Genomic DNA, 22,939 nt, shown 5'->3' with positions numbered 1-22,939 from the left:
AACAGCACACATGCTACAAATCCAGTGGCGTAGCGGACGGGCCCGCAGGGCACGCACCGCAGGGGGGCCCCGCGTGATTAGGGGGCCCCTCGTCGTCGCGATTTTCAATAATTAAAAATCCGGCAGGTCGGAACCAAAGTTCACAGGTCTGTGTTCTCTGAACACCTCTCAAGCGGTGGACTACTTCATTCTGATTGCTTGCCGCCAAACGTTGCCAACTTAGCGTTTTTTCACTAGATTTAGCGACTTTTCAGACCCCCCTAGCGACACATCTAGCGACTTTTTTGTGTGTTATTGGAGATTTTTTTAGACTGTCATTTGTCCATACTGTACCGTCCCTACTCTTCTCAACGAGCTGCGTGTGATGCCGCCGGCCCCTCCCCCGCCTCACAGCACTGACAGGCGGCCCAGTCAGTCCTCGTACAGCAGCCTCTCCCACCTGCAGCCCGAGAGCAGATCACCCCTCTGCGTACCGACGACAAATGATTTAGCACAGGCAGTGTGAAGGTATTTCCCTTGTACAGTCTAACCGATCTGCTTCTCCTTTATTTTAACAATTTAACTGGACCGTTTATTCTTTTCTTGTTCACAATCACAGATATTTTAGTGACAGTTTCTGAACTTGTCTGAGTTTATTACATATGAGAGATTACTGCACATTCACTACACATCTATAATGACATACTGTATTCAAACAGCAATAAATTTAGTTAAATAAACATGCATATATAAAGTGTAGTGCAATTATACCCCTTTAGTAACCATAGGCTGTTAAACAGAGACGGTAGAACGTGATGACGTCAGTGATATGCAAATTGACGTATGACGTACCCCCCCCACACACACACACTTCATCAGGGGGCCCCCCAGCGATCCCTGCAGGGGGGCATTTTGCGCTACGCCACTGTTCAAATCCTCACAATGCAAATGCATTTTTAAAAAAAAACCTGCAGCATGTTCACACAATGCAATAAAAATTCATAAAACACACTGCATTTTCTCACAAGTAGACCCAAAAATGTGATGGACTCACTCGGATGTGCCATAACTATTGTAGGTGACCTTTAAAAGGTGGGTTTTTGTTTAATTTAACATCCTGATTCTCGTGTCTTTTGTATTGTATTAGCCTAAATAACCATCACCTAAATAGCCGGGTCTGTCACATTTTAGGGTCCTCTTGAAACATTTCTGTTGTGTTCCATGCTATTTGAAAGTGTTGTGAGGAAATGCAGCACGTTTTTAAAAAAATGTGTTTGCATTGTGAAGATTTGCAGCACGTATACTATCAAACGGATGAAGATATTTTCTTAATTTGCTGCCGTTTTTGTAACTGCATGTGTTTTCTTAAGTTGCAGCACATCAGCCACCGTACACTTCAGATGTTGACAACTGTATATAATTTTACTGTAGGTAGATCTTATTACACTAGGTATGCTTAGGTTCGTTCTTTAAACATATTTGCTTTTAGATAGTTATTTTAAAATAACTTTTTAAACAAGTAAAATAAATAAATAAAAAAATAAATAAAGACTGTATGTCATGATTGTGTGCATATGACAGATTCAGCTGGACACTCTTTAAAAAGAGATGCCACAGAATCGTTTCTGGTTGCTCACACTTTTCGATGAACAGTGCTGAAAATAAACTTTTTAAATAGTTTACAGAACTTTTTTATATGCAATGCAGAAACGACTACAGAGGCCATGCTGGTTTCACAATTTCACATTGGAAGGATTCTTTTTAGTCATCACAACATTTTAAAATACCAAAACCACAACAGTAAATATGATAAATATCACCTGTATTGTGAGAACAAATACTTGCTTTTGACATTCTAATAACGCTCATTGCCAATTAAATATGCAAGTTATATGAAATCTTGTGTTTGGGCGAATAGCACATCAAACTGTGGCTACACATGTCCACTAATGCTATCACTACAGTTATCTACTGAATCTTTACTTACAGTACATCGCGTTTGCACTCCGTTGTTTGTGAAGAGAGATGAAGTAATCGGTGTAGAAATCAATCAATACACGCTAGCACTAAAACGTGAGTATTTCCGCGGTGACTAATCTAACGTTTCTGATTGGCTACTGGGATTACAAACTCAACAGAAACGTATGTGATTTGTTGAACTGCTCAACCTTGTGATTTTTCTAACCTTTCCTTCTTTTTAATTACGACAGTTATTTATGGATTTCAGTTAACTTTTTAAAGGGGCATTTATTTTAGTTATAAAGCTGAACGAAATATTGTATCTTTTTATTTAAATTATAAATTACTATGTTTTTATTAGCCTACCACAAACGTGATTAAAGTGTGGGCTAGCTTCAGCAAATGGATGGTTTGTGTCCCATTTTGTTTATCTGCATTTATTTCTTGTTATTTGTAGGCTAATTGCTGTACGTTTAATATTCTGAAGGGAATTTTCTCATTTTCAACACTGACAGCTAGCAGCAACATGTAAAATAAATTTTAAAAAAATCAGATTTTTTCATTTTAGGTTATATTTTTAGAAATTTGCACAGAAAAGTCATTATTTTGATTGCCAAATAGCAGAGTGTGTGTTATAAAAGACAACTGACAACTGCTGTGAGACTTTATGGCAACTGAAAAGGTAAATAGAGGTCAAACTGGTTTCCCAATAGCACAAACTAAATTAAAACAGTAAACCAATCTTAAAACAGAAATATCAATCTAGTGCTCTCCTTGTGACATACAGTACAGTGTCCTTCCAATGACAGATGAATCACTCTGGTTCAGTTACATTGGCAAGATATAATCTCAGTCCACACAACTGCTGTTACAACATTGCCACTGATTAATACGTCTATTAAACGATACCACTCACATGTGCCAGTAACATTAGTCATGTTTATGATGCCCTTTACGTTAAACTCAGTCTGCTAGCATTGTGGATGGAGGAGGGCTTCTAAGCTGCCACGCTTGTCTATTTTCTCTGGAAATGTAGGGATGGGGTTTTATGTTTTGTTGATGGTGTTGGAGAATATGTCCTAAAAATCGGTGTCCAGGGGATTCTTATTTGTTTATTTTCTTCCTTTTCTTCCAGTTCCCACTGTTCTAGTCTCAAATAGCCTACCGAGTCTTTTTTATTCCCTTCAATGTTCAAACCCAATAAAATAAGCCAGTGTTTGTGTTCAGAGTTATTATTTTCCTCATACTGACTTTGAATTACTGTTAAATTGGATGCATGTTGGAGCGTTGTGTTTGCTAACTTGATGCAAGCTTGTCCGGTTTGTCCTTTTAAAATACCTGATCAAGCCTATTGTTATGATTATGTCTTCTGATGTAAATATTACTGGGTTCTGATTGAAGAGGTGTTTTCAGAGATTTTTCAAAAACAAGTAAATTAATTCCATTCTCAGATTTAAAGGAATAGCTACTCCACTTTTTATGTCTTTGAAAATAGTGTAATTTTACATGAGCCCTAGGGTTAAACGGTTGAGTTTTACAATTTTTGAAACAATTCAGCTGATCTTTGGGTCTGGCTGGAAAACTTTTAGCTTAGCTTAGCGTATATTATTGAATCGGATTAGACCGTTAGCATCACATTTAATAAAAACCCAAAGAGTTTCAATATTTTTTTCCATTTAAAGCATGACACTTTTGCAGTTACAAAGTGTTCTAGAGCTGAGGATCTTTGCCCTAATCCAAAAGAACCTGACGGGTTCAGGCTTAATTTCTATAATTTTAGACAGGGTTAGGCCAGGCTTGCACTTATGCTCTGGCTTGTGCGGTAAATTAACGGTCATGTGATGCATTTCGATTAGCGCAAGAAAGTATTCAAATCGTTTGTTGCAACATCAAAACCCATTCCTGCAAAGGTAAAACAAATGATGACGGTGAAGTCAAAAAGAGCGTATTTTGCAGAGTGAGAAAATGTACAGGAAGCTGACAGGGAAAACGACAAGGTTACTCGCTACATTTAAACCGCTGTCATAGAAAATGAAACTGATGTTTCTGGCAGGTGGAAAATGAACAAAGAATCCTACCCAAAACTTGCAAAATTAAATCAATCAAATTATAAATGCCTAATGTGAGTATATAGGCTAATGTTGGCAATATTGTTTTATTATTCAGATTCACCTTATGGCTAGATTTTGAAGAGAAGTGGCAAAACAAATCCTGCAGAGTCTTTATTTTAATTTCGGTATTGCCAAATCATAACCTATCATTATTCATTAATTTTCTTGTCGGCTTAGTCCCTTTATTAATCCGGGGTCGCCACAGCAGAATGAATCACCAACTTATCCAGCAAGTTTTTTTATGCAGCGGATGCCCTTCCAGCTGCAACCCATCTCTGAGAAACATACACACACATTCACACACACACTCATATACTACGGACAATTTGGCCTACCCAATTCACCTGTACCGCATGTCTTTGGACTATGGGGGAAACCAGAGCACCCGGAGGAAACCCACGCAAAGGCAGGGAGAACATGCAAACTCCACACAGAAACGCCAACTGAGCCGAGGTTCGAACCAGCGACCTAGCGACCTTCTAGCTGTGTGACGACAGCACTACCAACTGCGCCACTGCCTTATTTTCTTGCTTTATTTTCATTTAATTTGCTAAGAAAAACTTATTTTTATTGGTGTCTTGGCCAATTCAAAGGCTAAGTGTGTACCTCGACCTATTTAGAGTTCTGAGATGTTACAATGTTACAGAGGACATATTTTTTTTCTTTGTTCCAACTTTTAAGTGGCCTATACGTTTGGTATGAATAAATTATGTAAAACACGAATAAACAACTCATCCTTGAAAAAAGCCAAAAGAGCTGTATGCATGTGCACATTTGAATAATGTCTGGTTGTAAATAAGTTCAAGTTTTTAAAAAGCTGTCAATCAAAATGTACTTGTCGGGCTCGGACCAATTCTGTCAGCTCTACCGTGTTCTAAGACCAAAAGAAAAAGTAAAATATTTTCTACACTGACTTGGCTTGGAACTTTACTCTCGTTATGGTGTAACAATTAAGGAACTTTGCTGCCGTAACTAAGCAACAGCACACTCAATGATATTATGCAGTGCTTGTTTACAATCAATCTCATTGGTTGGTGATAGTTTTGCGTGCAGTGATCAGCGAAAATAAATAATGGCATAGTAGCCAACCTGAATAGTATTATTTTTTCAAAATGGCAAAAAGACAGTCACACATATTTTCATCTTTTAAAAATCACAAATAAAAATGCGAAATGAGCCGGATCAACAGAGATCTCAAGAAGATGAAACTGCGCGAATGGATCAGGGGTGCATTTCCCAATACCATCGTTAGCCAATTAAGGTTGCAAGTTCCGTCGTTACAAGCATAGTTTGTTGATTTGCCGTTTCCCAAATCCATCGTTCCAAGGAACATTCGCAAACTGCGTCGCAAACTTCTGCGCTTGCAACTACACCTCTGGAGCTGAAGTTAGAAACATAGTTCCTGGCTGTGTTCTATTCCAGTTATCCCCCCTATGCCCTATTCATTTAGAACATTTTCATTCATTTTCTTGTTGGCTTAGTCCCTTTATTAATCCGGGGTCGCCACAGCAGAATGAACCACCCATTTAGAAAATTTTAACATTTAAACTTGGAATTATTAAAAATAAAACAGCATTAAGGTCATCTCTCTCATTTCTGCAGAGGTTTGTATGAGTCAAATTGTAAAGGTAGACTTTTCAAAAAATAAACAAATAATAAATAATATCCTACTTCATAGTAATAATAATAATAATTATTATTATTTTAATCATCATCCTCATCATTATTATTATTAAAGCAGGATTTTTTTTCATTTCTTAATAAATAATAAATAACAAATTTCATTTTTAATAACAGCCTCATTATTTATTTATTTATATGATTTAAGAATACTTGTTAACTTTTGTAAGTAATTTTATGTTAATTAAGAATAGAATAAGTAATATTCTCAATAATATTTGTAAAGGAAACACAGCCCTATATGTGTAATTTACATATATTTCAGTTTATTTGGAAAGCGCGTGTATGTTTTTACCCAAACTAATTTTGGATTTTTAAACAATGCATGTGCTTGTAAAACAATATAATTTGCACAAAGAAATTATGAAGTTCTTCTTTAAAGAAGTAGTTACTCCACCTCGTTTAGAGCATCATTATGAGCGTTTTACGTTACAACTAATGTGGTTCAAGAGATGGATCTGTGACAGAGAGACACTCGTCACTACATCTTTCTTTTCCCAAACGATGCATCGTACTATGATAGTTCAGCCGCGAGTAACATCGTTCGCACTCCAGGATAGTGGGAGACAGAAGCAAAGTGATCTCAAGTCAGCCAGAAGTTATGGCGAAAGAGGTAACAATGGGCTCTTCTTGATGTAGATTCGACTAAGTCATTTAATTATTTTATTCTCTTGGCACATAATAGTGAAGTGAACTGAATAGTGATTGTTCATATGATTTATGTTTATAGCTACGTTTTTATTGTCCATGACTTACCTATAACGTTACATGGCACAAAAATGTGATGCTCTTTTCACCGTTTAATGATGTTATGTTTCAGGTAAACTGAAATTGTTTGGTGGACAGTCACAGTAGTTCTTATTTTCTGATTTTGTTCTGGGAATTATTCATTTACAAATTAAACACTGGTTCCTAGTCATGTTTCACATTAAAAGCACCTCATTAGTATATGAAATAAGGCAAAATCAACTACTTGAAAGAGTAAAGTTTATTCCATTTCCTCATGTTGTCCTTTGGACATTCACCCCTCATATGTCTAATAGTTTAAACACATTTCATAAATAGAGTTCTTGTCATTTGTACAGAATAAAACCTCAGAAGTGAATATTAGAAAAAAAGGGAACAGAGAAATGGATCATGTGTGGATCGTGGGTTATATATTTACAACATACAATAGAAGAGGGAAGAAAAGTAATTCAAGAATTAATGAGCATCTACTGACACAATGTAACTGCAAAGCAACCTGTTAAATGACATGTTAACAGCACACACGGGATATTTTAAAGAGATTTATAAATATATTTGATGGTTTGCAAGCATGAGAATACATTACTCTCTAACCAGACAGCAGTTTTCGGCCCCAGAAACTGAGTAAGTGCATATGACTGGTGGTAAAGAAATCTGCCAAAACAAAAATCGGATACAGTCACTGTAGAATCGCAAAATGCAAACAATATCATGCGCTCTAAATCTGCTATGTAATCGTTGCTGTACACAAGGATATAATACAAATTAATCACAACAAAGATGATGCGAATACTGACGATCAGAAAAATACGGATCATTTTCTTGTTGGAAGAGAACCTGAGACAAGTTATGTGTTGATGCCAGCATACAATTCCCTCAAATGCGTTCATGTAAATAACCCCTTTCAGGAAGGGAAAAGGATGAAGATGTAAGTGGGCCCATATGATGTTTCCAAAAGGCCTACGATGATATGTGAAATGACTCAGGCATTCTTAAAAAAAAAAGGAGGGGAACAAAACACCCAAACCTCACTTGAAAATCAAAGTCATTGCTACACGTCTACTAACAAAAAGCAAAACACAATGTGAGGATTGTTCGTCTTCTTGTGTTTGATGTTCAGGATGGCATCATGGAAATCCTTTGCAGGCCCTGATTTAAATATTCCCCTTTTTTGTTCCTTTTCTCATTTTAGTTGTTGTTGATATCCTTGAGTGAACAGTTATTATCTTATCGTACATGTACTGAAGCACTTTACATGATGATTGCAAAAAGTGGCGCATAATCATATCAACCCAAGGCGGATGGAAATCATGTTCCAAAAGCATATCGTGACATGATTATATACAAACGTCGTCTAAATAAGATCATAATGACAATGTTTTGAAGACGTGATTTGAACTACAACCCTTGTTATATTGCATTTCCATAACTATATAGTCTTCTTTTAATATTCATCCCCTGTGCTCCAACAGTAAAGACGTATTGGCATGAAACATTAGCAGTCTTTCGATCGGAATAACATAGCAACATGTACAAATTAAAAACAGCTCTGAATGCATCATGCGGAAGTCCTGTGGCTTCGGAAATTGTGACATGTATCTTTAGAAAACTGATTTTGTTGATGTCACTGGAAATGTACTGTACGGGACGGCCCATTTAGTGCAGGTAGCATTCAGTCCGAACCCTTTATAACATCGCAAGGGTTCAAATGTAAAAAAATTCAATATGGCGTGCGAGCACGTCCGTAAAGTACATCAGAGCAAAGAAAGAAAAAAAAAGTCAAATTTTCCACTTGGCAACATGAAAAAATCGTGAAGGGCCAAAAAAACCCAACGGACGCCTGAGGCCTAATTCACATAATACAGCCAATAGATCAAGTTGAAAAGCGAGAAAACTGCGGGAAATATAATCCGTGACCATCGGTCGATGGCGTTCACGTCTGTGAGGTCAGGGATTTTGATTTTGAGCTGTGAAGAGCGTCTGCGTAGTCGCGGTTTCTTGGACTGTGCGTTTCTGTCCATGCTGTGCCGCGCTGTGCTCTGTTTGCGATACTGGATCCCTGAGTTATCGAACACCATTGAAGTGGAGTTTCGGGCCTCGCTGACGCTGGTGGTGATCTCGTTCCCGGCCACCTCGTTGTGGATCTCCAGGGTGGTCAGAAGAATATTTCCCTGGGAGTCCACCTGCAGAAAGAGACAATCCTGTTAATGTGACTTCTCTACTTATACATACAATGACAACTTTTGAAGGACTTTGAGAATGTTTATAAGACAAGTATGTGTTAAAGGAACACTCCGATTTGTTTTTGGAAATTTATAATAATAAATAATATCAATTATTTTTTATAAGTCATTCAGAGTTAAATAGCTGAGTTTTAGTATTTTTGAAACTTTTCAGCTGATCTTTGGTTCTGAAGTTTAGCTTCGCTTAGCTTAGATTAGCGATGTCGAACTCAATTCCTGCAGGACTGCAGCCCTGTGGAGTTTAGTTCCAGCCCTATTTCAACACACCTATCTGTAGGTATCAAACAAGCCTGAAGGACTCAATTAGTTTGATCAGGTGTGTTTAATTAGTGTTGGATCTAAACTGTGCAGAGCTGCAGCCCTCCAGTTTGACACCTGTGCCTAAGACCATTAAATCAGATTAGACTATTAGCATTTAACTCAAAAATTAACTAAGTGTTTTGATAATTTTTTTCTATTTAAAGCTTGACTCTTTATTAGGAACATGTGTAATAAAACTAAAAGAAACTGAAAAGTTGTTATTTTCTATGCCAATAAGTCTCAGAACTGTTTTGACGTAATAATCATGAACCTTTGCTGCAGTACTATGGCTGTTACAGGTGCAATGATATTACGCAGCATCTAAAAATAGTCCTTAAAACAGTGGAGTGTTCCTTTAAAACTATAAAAATTGTTTGTTTTTATTTTTTCTTTGATTGTTTTGTGTTGTATATAGTATATAGTCATTCATTCATTTTCTTGTCGGCTTAGTCCCTTTATTAATCTGGGGTCGCCACAGCAGTGTAAACCACCAACTTATCCAGCAAGTTTTTACGCAGCAGATGCCCTTCCAGCCACAACCCATCTTTGGGAAACATCCACACACACATTCACACACACAGTCATACACTACGGACAATTTAGCCTACCCAATTCCCCTGTGGGGGAAACCGGAGCACCCAGAGGAAACCCTCGCGAATGCAGGGAGAACATGCAAACACCACACAGAAACTGAGCCCGAGGCTCGAACCAGCAACCCAGCAACCTTCTTGCTGTGAGGCAACAGCCCTACCTACTGCGCCACTGCTTCGCCCCTAGTATATAGTCGTCTTTGTATTTAATTTGTTGATTTGATACATTGTATTTTTGTACATACATTTTTGGACACTGTATATATATATATATATATATATATATATATATATATATATATATATATATATATATATATATATATTATATATATACAAGTTATTTGTAGTTTCAGGCCTCTAATGCCTCACAGAGGGCGCACTTTGGGTTCAATAAATCGCATCCTGTTAGAAAAGTCTTGCATTATACATCCATTATACATTGCAGTCTATCATTTTGCATTGGCTGTCAAGAACTCGCAAATGTTTATAGACTGAACATGTGAAACACACACGCTTCACTGTTGTACACTGTTTTAACACGCGTGCTGTACACTGTTTTAACAAAATTAACTTTTTAAAATTTGAGTTTAGTTGATAACTGCACCATGAAAACCATTTTTAAATGTTTGCATATTTGGTCCACCAAAACACTGCTGTGTTAATAAACGACTAAAGAGTATTTTAGTTTTTAAGTTCAAAATGCTATTAAGTAAATGTCCCCTAAGTGAGCAAACCACATTACATATCGTGGTCAACACAATCAAGTCTTCTCACTGAAACTTTGTACTTTTAAGCAAATTGAAGACCTTTGTACCCCTCAAATGTCACCTTACTAATTTGACTGCCGTTCCACTAAACCACAGGTGTCAAACTCAGTTCCAAAAGGGCCGCAGCTCTGCACAGTTTAGTTCCAACCCTAATTAAACACACCTGATCAAACTAATTGAGTCCTTCAGGCTTGTTTGAAACCTACAGGTAAGTGTGTTGGAGCAGGGTTGGAAATGAAAGCTTTAGCGAAGGTTCTACCAGGAAGACTGAGATGTCACGTCATTCATAATAATTATCTCGTCAGCCTATAACAACCAAGCAAGCCATGTATAAAAGCTCATCTAAACAATCTGTTTCGCTGTATTCAGGTGACGTTGCGGAAGTTTCCCTCCATCCTCCCCACCACCACCACCAGGTTGGCCTCGTCTCCACTCAGGGGGTTGGCTTCGCCCTGCCTTCATCTTCAGGCAGGATCTGCCAGCTCATCCAGAGTTCTGCACTATAGACGGGGCTTACGCCAAAGAACTTTATGAAAGGACCGTAACGAACTCTCATTCATGCAAACAATTCACATTAAATGTTCAAACGATTATCTGCCTCCTAGAGTCTTTCTGGTAGAACTAAACTGTGCAGGGCTTCGGCCCTCCTGGAATTGAGTTTGACACCCCTGCACTAAACGGTTGCTTATGTTTTGACATTTTAAAATAATGACTGGTAAAGTCATTTAAAGAATGGATGTTTTAAATAATATTTAATAATACTACACAGCATTGTTGGTTTACAAAAATAATCAAACAAACATAATACTGTTGCACTACTACACTTGATTTTGGTTTTATTGTAAAAACAAACAAACATGAAAACATGTTAAATGAGAATCTGAAATATTTTATGGCATACTTTAATATATTAAAGAAGATTTAGAATTCCAAAATGTTTTATTTTTAATATATTTTATAACACTTCATATTTTCAGATTTTTCATCATGCTACTCACTGCGTCACCGTGATGCCCATATCATATTCATTCATTTATTTTCTTTTCGGCTTAGTCCCTTTATTAATCTGGGGTCGCCACAGCGGAATGAACCGCCAACTTATCCAGCATATGTTTTACGCAGGGGATGCCCTTTCAACCGCAACCCATCACTGGGAAACATCCATACACACTCATTCACACATACACAACAGACAATTCAACTTAACCAATTACTCCAAAGGGAAAACATGCAAACTCCACACAGAAAGGCTGATCCAGCCGAGGCTTTAACCAGCGACCTTCTTGCTGTGAGGCGACAGCGCTACCCACTGCACCATCATGCAGCCCCAGATTTTTCATAGTATATGTATTAAGTTTGTATTTTTTTATTTTTCTTTACCATAAACTGACATATCTACCATTTAGTAAATGTTGATATTTTGGAAATTATGGGATGTGTTGAAAAAAATGCATTGACTGTGTTAACTAGCGACATTATGAGTTTTTCTTGGTGGGGTAGATAAAGGCTTACCACAAATGTTTCTCAGCGCATATTTTATAATTATTAGTAGTATTATTTATCTGAACCTGAACTTATCTTGACAAACTACCCACCAAGCAATTTCAAGAGTTCACACTTAGATATGCTTGGCGTTAATAGCAGGTTTGGCATGCTGTCCTAGGAGAGAACCCTGAGCTCTGAGATAATTGAGCCCAAGGACCCCACCTGGTCAATAAGCGTAAAAAGAGGGTCAGAGAATAGGTCTTAAAACTCCCCTTAGAAAAGTGAGGAAAAAGAGGAGATGGGGTGGAAGGGGGGATTTTTCCAGAATGAAGATGATGCAGTAGGGTATAATTGGTCTATTTAATGTAAGCTTATATAGATCTGATTGGATTATTACTCATCACTGATAAGAACCAGCCGTGCTCGATCATATCACATGCTCCTCTTGAAATTAGTTCATGAAACTTCACTATGTGTTTGTAAGAGATCGAATAGATGTTCAAAGATGTCCCTCAAAGATGTTCATAGATGTCCCTAAATGCATATATAAATGCTTATATATCATATGCAATTTTCATGTATGAACTTAATGTGGGGTGACAGTTAAAAGGTTAATTTTTAAAACACCCCATGGCAGATTGTGGTACATGTCAGCTGTCAGTAAAATATTTATTTTTTTCCTAAATTTAACATAACTATAATAGTAATAAATGATAAAAATAAAAATAACATCACACAAACTTCATTCATTTTCTTTTGGCTTAGTCTCTATTTCAGAGGTCACCACAGCGGAATGAACCGCCGACTTATCCAGCATATGTTTTACGCAGCGGATGCCCTTCCAGCCACAACCCAGTACTGGGAAACACTCTCATACACCACGGACAATTTTAGTTTATTCAATTCACCTATAGCGCATGTTTTTAGGGAACCCGGAGAAACCGGAGGAAACCCACACCAACACGGGGAGAACATGCAATCTCCACACAAGAGTGTCAACTGGAACTGTCAGAATTCCAGCAACCTTCTTGCTGTGAGGTGACTGTGCTAACCATTGAGCCACCGTGTTGCTGATCACACAAACTTTTCCTCCAATAAAATAATTAAAACAGCAGTAAGGAAGAAAAAAACATTGCTACACGACAGAAGTAATTGGTATTGTGCTGAACAACAAGTTCAGGTTATTTCTCAAGAGGAGGTTCCTCCGTGAGATTAATTGTTTATTTACTATTACCTCTGTGTCTCTGCAGTAATAAATAATTCAGAAATACATTCTTGGAAAAATATCATTACAGTTCAGGCTCTGGTCATCATCTTGGTCAGTGTTTGTGAAGGAGAGAAACAGCAATAGAAGTTGAGCATTGTTTTGTTATGTATTGATGTATTGTTGTGTTATGAGATCATGTGCACTGAACCAGAATGTTCAGCAGAATGAGGGACATCAGAAGTGGATTTCTGGTAACCTGACTGACCTTTCAGATGGACCAGAACCCACACCATTACATATGGAGATAGAAAACAGCAAGATGACACAAAAGTATGATATAATTGATGATTCAGTCTCCAAAATTGATGTGTCGGAATAGTAAAACTTGTTGAGAAAGAAATTTCAGAGTTTATAAATCATAAATTATAAAATGAATTTACACAAATAATATAAAATAAAATAAGGCGACATGGTGGCTCAGTAGTTAGCACTCTCGCCTCACAGCAAAAAAGTCACTGGTTCGAGAGTTGGCGTTTCCATGTTTGTGTGGGTTTCTTCTGGGTGCTTCGATTTCCGGAACAGGTGAACTGAATGAACTAAATTGTCAATACTGTATGTGTGTGGATGATTGTGTATGGATGTTTCCTAGTGCTGGGTTGCAGCTGGAAAGGTATCCGCAGTGTATACCATATGCTGGATAAGTTTGTGGTTCATTCTGCTGAGGCGACCCGTGATTATTGAGGGATTAAGCCGAAAGAAAATAAACGAAGGAATGAAAATAAAATACAATGATGGTTTATGCACTAACACAGAATCTCTCTGTAACTAACACTGTGTCTAGACAGCATCAGTGGTCAAGTCTGGTATGGGCACTGTATTATCTGGCTGTCTTCTACCAAGTGATTCATACCTGCACACTCAGCCTTTGACATTAACAAAAAGAAGTATGGGAAGCATTTTCTGCTTCCTTTAAGTTAACAAGCCAGTGTCCCTTTTCTAGAACAGACCTATGTTGAGAAACAATGTTTTGCATTGAATGAGAGGTAAACTGTTGCTAGGACTCTTACAAATGTTGACAAAACATGCTGGAACTTACACCCACACATACACAAGCACGCACAGACATGCACACACACTCACCCCTCGTGAGTGACGGTGGCCTTGTACCTGATTGGACTGTTTAACAGATGATGGCTTGCAGTTTCCTCCCTCTTGAACAGACTGGCCAGAAAAAAAACACAAACAACAGTTTGTTCTTCATTGAGCTTTAGAAACCTTTAGTCAACTTTAGTTAGAATTTTTTAATCTCATTACAAAAGCAGCGACACATCCCAGCAAGTAGAGGTCTATGTGGGACTTATTTTTTTAGTCGCACTCCAGCCCGTTCCCGCCAGGATTTATTCTGCACCGACCGCTCCTGCCATATTCAGTCTTTGTTCACCCACTGTCCGCATAGAATAATTTTCTATCCGACTTGACTGTTCCTGCTATATTTAGATCTGATTTCCAAAATCTCATGTTTAAATTGGGTACTACCAAAAGAGAGAGATAACAGATAAAATTGTAGGTTGTGCAAGGATTGTAGGCTAAATGTCTGTTTTGTTTACCCCTATGAGACATGAGTGCTGCCTTAAGGCTGATTTATACTTCTTCGTCAAACGCCAGCGTATGCTACGGCGCTGACGCATAGCCCTTCGCCGTGGCCGTCGGTGTCGCTGACGTGCACCTCTCAAAAAATTTAATTACACGTCGCAACGACGCGTAGCGCAAGCTCTGTGATTGGTCGGCTTGGTAGCGCTGACGAGTCTGGGCGGGGCCGAGAGCCGTGTGAATGGTGCGAGCCTGATGGAGCGATTGTTTACAAGTGTGGAGTCCCGTGAAGCAGCTCCGGATGGAAAGTTTTGTTTTGTGTTTACCTCATAGTTAAAGTTGTTGCATGTCCACCTGTTCCTGCCTCAAAATGAGCGAGTTTGAGCCACTTGTACATCCCGGAAGTGTTCAGGAAAAGCAAAACAGCAGCGAAGAAACTCGACACAGAGGAACATTTACACCTCACTGCCAACTAGCATTTCGGAAGTGTTAATGCAGACCAACAGAGACAGTGCGCAGAAGTATACTGTAAATGCACAGCTACGCGCGTTGCATGCGCCGTGGGTTACGCCGGTCACTTGACGCAGAAGTGTAAACCAGGCTTTAATCCTTCCAGTCTTATAAAGACTTCCAGTCTTATGCAACCAGCTCGGGATCGCCTCCATCAACCCAAACCACCAACCCCCCAACCCCCACCCCCACCCACCCTTTAGTTTAGGATTGCCTTCAACCCAATCGGATGTGCCCAGTGGTGAAGCAGACGGTGCCCCAAAGCCGGGGGTCCAACACCCCCCTTCCTACTCTTCAGTTTGGGATTGCCTACACACCCCAACATTTCTCTCCCTCCCGTGTTTCAGTGTCCTGAGTAGTAGATGGGTGCCGTGGACAGCTGTTGACTTGCAGCACTGGTTGGTTTTAATAGAAACCCATCTTTAGAATTCCAAAATGCATGTCGCTGATCGGCGCAGCGCATCCAGTATGCGACCCCCTTGACTGCTAAAAGGTAAATCTTTAAGATATTATCACATCGCGCAAAGGGTAATCTTTCTCCATTTGCGTCTATGACACATGAAAAAGACTTCCTTAACTTCAGACTTGCCTGATGTGGGTTTCCTAACAGTAAACTGACCGTTTTCTAAAGCAAGCTAAACGTCTTTCAAGGACAGCACATCTTCACTTTGTTTTGCCACGGTAAAGCCTGCTCTAAGGACCGTTATGCAGATGATGCGTGCACAGACTGTGCTAATAAAATGCACGTGCAAAGCACTGTTTCATGCGTTCAGCATGTGTAACAGTCGTGAACGCTGGCTGTACAGATGCTCATTAAGAATAAGGAAATCACAAATATGCTGTTCCGAAATATTGTCGGGACTCAGGAGCGATATTGTTAACCCGCCCGCTCCTGCTCAAATTACACCAGAGTCACCAACCGCTACTGCATTTTATTCCCACGCTGCAAGAAATCTGGTCGGGTCCCGTGGTAATGCAGACGTCTACCAGCAGGTACAGAACTTCAGATTGATGTTGTACCCCAATGTCATGGAGACGTTGCATTTTGTTTGGAAGTGAAAATCAGGTTGACGTCAGAACCCAATGTCAAGCTGACGTCAGTGTCCAATGTTTAACCTAAAATCAACCAAATATTAACGTCTAATGAGGTTACAGCTTGATGTTGTGTGGACGTTACCACTATAGACGTTGGATTTTGGTTGCCATACCAGATGAATAAATGTCATTATTTGACATCAATATGACTTTGGTTTAAGATGTTGTCTCAACGTTGCATTTTGGTTACTTCCCAACACAACCTAAAATCAATCAAATATCAATGTAATTTGACTTTGTTATTAAATGTTAAAATAATGTTGTCTTTAGACGCTGACTAGGCATTGAATTTTGGTCACCTGACATCATGACCTAAATCTAACCTAATATCAATGTCTTATGACATTGTTTGCCTGTTGGGATATTTCAGGACATCATGGTTGTTGATATTAATATGCAAATGTCAGTGACCATGTTTACAGATGTTTCTCTAATGTTCATATGATTACCATTTGACTTTTTTGAGAATTAAAATATTATTTGGGGGGAAAGTACAGTATACAATACAGTCATTCTCCTCACTGGCATTGCAAGATAATACACATGATTTTTACCTTGTTGCCGTCATACTTGTTGCGGTCATTATTGGCTTTCTCAGCTTTCTCAGCCAATTTCTTCTGCATCTGAGGCCCTCGTCCAAAGAAAATGTAGTTGACGAAAGCGTATTCCAGCAGAGCCAAGAAAACAAAGACGAAGCAGCCCATCAGATACATGTCTATTGCTTTGACATATGGAATCTTCGGTAGAGTTTCTCTCAAGTGGGTGTTGATTGTGGTCATGGTCAGCACAGTGGTGATACCTGTATGGAAAAAATTGGATCTATTAATCATATTATTATTTAACCCTTGTGTACTGTTCAGATTGACTGTCCTTTTATGTTTGGACCTGTTTTAGCTTATTTGACTTCCATTATAATGACATTTTTTGATTGCAAAGTCATGACACCATTTCACACAGTCTTGATGAATTGTCCAGTTTTTTTTCAAAGCATTTTCCCAAAATATGTGTCAAAATAAGATTTGTCACCAAAAATCATTCCATTTGCTGGAACACAGAGAACGTTGCGGTCAAATTAAGACTTAGAATCACCTCAGAGTGAATAAAAACAAAAAAAAAAAAACAAGAAAAAAAATCAAGTTTCTAACATTGCTTACATGTATTTTTAATATAATACTAACCATCCATTGTTAACCATCTTTAAAACGGCAGTGTAATATGGTTTGAATCAATTTCTACCATCACAAACATGTTATTAATCCAGTCAGCTTGTTGTTTCTACCAAGGAATGTTAATTTTTAGAAATGCTGTTTAGCTGATGTGTGTAAGTTAATTATGTGTCTGACATTATTGACAAAAATACAGTACTGTACATAAAAGGATTACTTTAGATATATCAACATAGTATAATTCACTCTTCCTTCTATTCTTTGAAATCTGTTTCTGGTTCAACATATATGGTTGACTTAAATGAATATTGCCCCTTGCCGTTGTGTACTATGTTTAGCACTTCAGCTGAGAAAATGAAAGTGGATCAGGTAATCCGAGCTGATGTGGAGGCGGGGACTAATTTGCATATTCAGGAATCCACATGCACTAATGAGGTAAGAGTTATATTCATGCCAACTAAAGGCCTTATTTTCATTGGAATTTTAAATATATTAATTTGTTGTGATAGCAATGCATCCAGCTTTTTAATTAAATTGCTGAGTGATTAAAACTTGACACAATTACAATTATTATGCTTAACCCTTGTGCACTGTTCAAATTTGTGACCCTTTTGTTATGTTCGGGATGAAAACATCCAATGATTTAAACTGCAGTAAAAATGCATCAGATAAATATTTGTTTTATTTTTTATTTTTTGCTTTAATCTGTTAATCAACCTCATTCTTGATTAAAAACTACAAAATTGTTTAGACATTTACAGGATTTTAACTCTTTAATTGGCAAGTTCACAAATTATTTCACAGATTTGGTGAAAAACACACACAAAATGATGTTTTTTCAATATAAAAAGTAATTGTGGACTGCACTTTTTTTAACCTTTTATCACAGTCGTGGACATGTGAATGATTAATGTATGATTGGCTTTAAAGCATTGTTAGATTTTCATTTTTTCTCCCTAATTTATTTTTTGACGCTGTTTTTGCCACATTGACTTCCATTATAACCACATTTGATGGTGCACAAATAAACACTTTCTGCATAGCGCACTTTCTTTTTATTAACTTCATGTAGTTCTGAGAAATAAGATGCATCATTTGATTTTCTCAGACACAATAAGATAAGTGTGCAAAGGTCACTCTCACACTCTCACAGACACACTTCTATTTGCTGTTATACTGCATAAAAATCCAGATTTTTTTTTTTGCACAGTCCAATCTAAAGAGTTAATGGTGCCAACTGATGATCAACAGTAAATATTCCAAATATGATCTCTTCTCAACAGGGAAAACCACCAACAATCAAAAACGCGTGATTATATGGTGTCATGGTTTGTAATAAAAAAATGTGGTTATAATGGAGATCAATGGAGATTGGGCAAAACAGCCTTCTTTGACAAAAGAAAATTAGTCAAAATGCAATGAATTAAAAGCAGTGTTGTTGCACATGTCCAAGACTTTGATAAAAGGTAAAAAATAAAAAATAAAATAAGTCCACAATTACGTTTTATATTGAAAACATAAAAGTTTTTTTCACCAAATCAGTGACATCATTCATAAATTTGGCAATTAAAGACCTGTAAAACCCTGTAACTTTCTAAGCCATTTAGTAGTTTTGATCAGAAATGAAGTTGATAAATCTCAAATTAAATAAACAATTTAAATAATTTTTTATCTAATGCATTTTTACAGCAGTTTTATTCATTGGATGTTTTCATCCCAATCATAAAACGGTAATAAATTTGCCCACAGTTTTTTTTTATTTCAAAGCATTTTCTCCAAATATGTGTCAAAATAAGAATTGTCACCGAAAATCATTCCACGAAAAAAGTTATGGCCAAATTAATACTCAAAATCATCTCAGAGAGATGACACATCCACAACAGTACATATAGGGTAATACACATACTTATTCACTTCACACACATATAAATGACAGTTTTCAAATACAAATCCGTCATTTTTGATGTGTTTAAAAAATAAACCACACGCACTGCATGGATTTAAAATATTTACATATTGCTTCAGCATTTATAAAATAAAATAAATTAAATGATGGTCAATATACAAAAGGAACAATTAAAGCATTAAAAAAGAGGTGAAATAGATAAAAACACAAATTTTGATATTTGGACTTGGCTTTTCATAGTCTTTTTTCAGTATAATAAAAAGAAAGTATTTTATTGAATAATCCAGATAGTATACATTTTTGTTGTCAGTAGATTTTAATTGCAATGCATATTTGTAAAGGAACTGTTTCCTCAAAATGTTTTTTTCCTCATGCACTGAGCCATAAATTTCTACTTTAACATCACTTACATACACTAATCTTCATAGCTTTATGCATATCTCTATTCTGAAGATTTTCAGTATCACATGATTCTTCAGAAACAATTTTATATGCTGATTTGGTGCTGAATAAAATAAAGTAAAATAAAATAAGGAGAAATAAACTGAGGATTAGTAACTAATGAGAAATGTTGAATGTTCGGTTGATATATCTGTGAACAATCTCACCATATGGTCTATGAAGTCCTGCAAACTTTGAGGCTTCCACGCGCAGTCAGTCTCAGTACAACCAAGTGTAACTAATTTGAAAGTACGAGCTTATGGAAGGCAGAACACAGTGACACTGAAATCTGCAGGAAAGGACTCAGCCAGGGATGAAAGCGCTCGCGTTTGACACCTCTGTTCCAACGCCCACCAAGAATCTGGACTCTGAGAATGAGTGCTGTCACAATGTTTAAAATGCCAGATCCGAGCCCTGCTTGGTAAATGGAATTACACAACCACATCACCCTCAAATCTAGCTATGAATAATCCACTTATGCCTGGTTAGCTTTTTAACTGATTGAAATATCCATAAGTAAAATGCTGTTTTCTCCTGTTTTCTGCACCTTTAATTGCCACAGCACTGGATCCTTTTGTTTATTCTGCATTATGTGAGTACTGACCTAATTAGGCGATTCTATTGGATTCATTTGTTCTGAGGCTAGATCTGAGGAAATCGAGAATAACATACAGGCTATAAAACAGCATGACTGATCAACTTGGCCACAGCTGAAGAGAATAGATCAGCACTGTTGTTGTTTTTATGTTCCCTTCCTCGCTTCCCCAAAAGCTATTCATATTTAATAGAATGCCTTATATTATGGATTGTGTTATATAAATAGAAAAGTCAATAGCAGTTTTTCTATTTTCTATGCATTTTATTGATTCTGTGCTGTGATGCTCTATTCTGTTTCTACTGTGACTCTATCCTGAGTCACTATGACTGCGAGTTCAGAAAGGAGCGATACTCCAACTGCTCAAACACCCACTCAGATATGTGCATGCACACATACTAGTATACATGGTTTACAGGGACACTTAATATGGGTAATGTTATTAGGTAACATCAATAGGTAAAAACAGCTAATTATATGGCCCTATACCCCTAAACCCAGCCATCACAGGAAACAAGCGGCAAAGTTCAAAAACCTCATTAAATATGATTTTAAGCATACTGAATTACAGGGACATTAAACAAACACTGATAGAGTACAACTATGTCAAACCGATGTCATTATACAACTGTAAAAAATGCAGGGTTCCACACAATTTAATCACGCTGTCCCAACACAAACTGATTGAGTAAACTCAACATTTTTAACAAATTTATGTGGATTGAACATAAAAAAACTTAAGTTGTCCCAATAGAATCGCAAGAAGTGTGTTGTTTCAGCTCATTTTATTTAAGTAGTTTGATTGAGCAAAAAAATATTTCTTTGAGTGAACTTTGTGTCATTTTGAACCATAAAAACAATCACACGCAAACACACACACATACAAACACAAGAACACAAATATGCTGTTCAAACTCCCAAATGTAATATATCAAACATTTTTAATCTGCAATTATTGAGAGTTGATATGCTGCCAAATGACATTGCACGGATTGTATAATGTCAGTACATAATAACCGGTTATGATCTATTACTGAACCGATACCAAATTGTCCCCATCTGCATCGCGGTGCATTGAACAATTAATTTTGTTAGCTACCTCTTTGCAAATAATTTTGAGCAAATTTGTTGGTTAATCTTCATCAGCTCCATGCAAACGGCGATGTTCGCAAGATTGCACTGATGAATTAAAGTTTTGGTAACTGCCACTGAGTTACTATGGTTACTACTAATGTTTGAGGAAAGCCCATTTTTTTTCAAACTGTGATCAAAACTGACTAACTTTTTTATTGCACACCTTTTATCCTATATATATATATATATATATATATATATATATATATATATATATATATATATATATATATATATATATATATATGCTTTTTGTTTTTTAGTAAATGAGGAATCAAATCAAACAGTGAATCTTAATCTGTTGTGTTGACTGTTTTTCCCAACCCAGGGTTATTCTGAAAAGTAGTCCTGTGGATGTTTCTGGTGACCGTGAAATACATAGCCGGAGGTAAATATGGCTGCATTAGATTTTTTTAAGAGAACTCTATGGGGTGGTGTGACGGCGTTCCTTACGGCGCTTGCCGGCCGGCCGCTCATCTCCGTGTGGAGGGCTTTCCCGCTCCAAACAATTTGTCCATTTAGCTCGTCGTGTATGTTGGTGGACCCGAAGCACAGAGAGAAGCTGACCATGACGACGTCAACCAGGTTCGAGTCTGGGGAGCGGTTCCAGAAATCAGGTAAGAAAACACAAAAACAAAATCCAAAAAAATAAAGCGAACAAGTTCATAAAAGTACGAGAATGTGGTCAAAATCCGAAAACGTGGTAAAAATCAGACGAGGGCATTTCTTTTTCTGGACGGCTTTTGTAAATCGTTGTTGATTGGGTTTAGGAAAGAAGGTGGGTGGGTCAGCCGATTGGCCGGCCACACGGTCAATGATTCTGTCATTCAGAAAGACGGAAGCTCGTTCGACAGGGGCCTCTGGGGGGGTTTATGTGAGAACAGCGCGGACACGAACGGTGCTCGCGAGAGACGTACAAGAAGCGAAAAAGCGCGCACAGCGGCCTCTCGCTGATTCTTAAAAACAAAAACTGCAAAAATACATACCTACAGGTATGTATTTTTAATATACGTGTGTACCGGACATATTTTGCAGTTTCCAGAAACGTCCTCGGGACTACATTTTCAGAATGAGCCTGGGTTGGTTTTTCCTCTCCTCGTCTACTCATACAACGATCACTTTTGCAGGCCTTTTCAAAACTGGTGAGAAGTAACCACTGCTGATATATGAAGAATTATTTCCTTGAAACTATGGCTAAAATAAAATGAAATAAACTTTTAGCTTATAAAATGTCAAGTAACAAAAAGGGTTTTCATTTCATGGTAATAGTTTAACAATAACACTGTACCAACCTGACAAAATGGGCAGATCCAACATTTTTTTTTATTATTGTCAAAAGCTTTTTTAACAACCCAATAACTTGTAAACATGAATTTGTTTCCAAGCAGACTGATAAAAACCTGCATGACTTAACTCCCACAACTTGCGATA

At 37.4% G+C, this 22,939-nt stretch overlaps 1 protein-coding gene and 1 long non-coding RNA gene across 5 annotated transcripts in view; both read right to left on the bottom strand.

Annotated features, from left to right (window-relative positions):
* Positions 1 to 2,106, bottom strand: part of LOC147836433 (uncharacterized) — a 62,261-nt gene extending 60,155 nt beyond the window's left edge. The window contains exon 1 of the long non-coding RNA XR_015493943.1: positions 1,952 to 2,106. This is a non-coding gene — a long non-coding RNA (uncharacterized LOC147836433). The remainder of the gene's footprint in view (positions 1 to 1,951) is intronic.
* Positions 2,107 to 6,699: 4,593 nt separating this feature from the next.
* gabrb3 (gamma-aminobutyric acid type A receptor subunit beta3) overlaps positions 6,700 to 22,939 on the bottom strand; it is a 138,855-nt gene continuing 122,615 nt past the window's right edge. For 2 of the 4 annotated variants that reach the window (XM_087257617.1, XM_087257616.1), the window contains 3 exons: positions 16,821 to 17,065; positions 14,212 to 14,292; positions 6,700 to 8,659 (listed from right to left, as the gene is read on the bottom strand). In XM_087257617.1, the coding sequence (XP_087113743.1) occupies positions 8,324 to 8,659; positions 14,212 to 14,292; positions 16,821 to 17,065 (662 nt within the window). In that variant the 3' untranslated portion in view covers positions 6,700 to 8,323. The remainder of the gene's footprint in view (positions 8,660 to 14,211; positions 14,293 to 16,820; positions 17,066 to 22,939) is intronic. The other 2 variants (XM_087257619.1, XM_087257618.1) reach the window with 1 other exon arrangement.

This window comes from Danio rerio, chromosome 6, assembly GCF_052040795.2.
Source record: "Danio rerio strain M-AB ecotype USA chromosome 6, GRCz13ab, whole genome shotgun sequence".
In the NCBI taxonomy this organism is placed as follows: Eukaryota; Metazoa; Chordata; class Actinopteri; order Cypriniformes; family Danionidae; genus Danio; species Danio rerio.
This window is presented reverse-complemented; position numbering and strand designations above follow the sequence as displayed.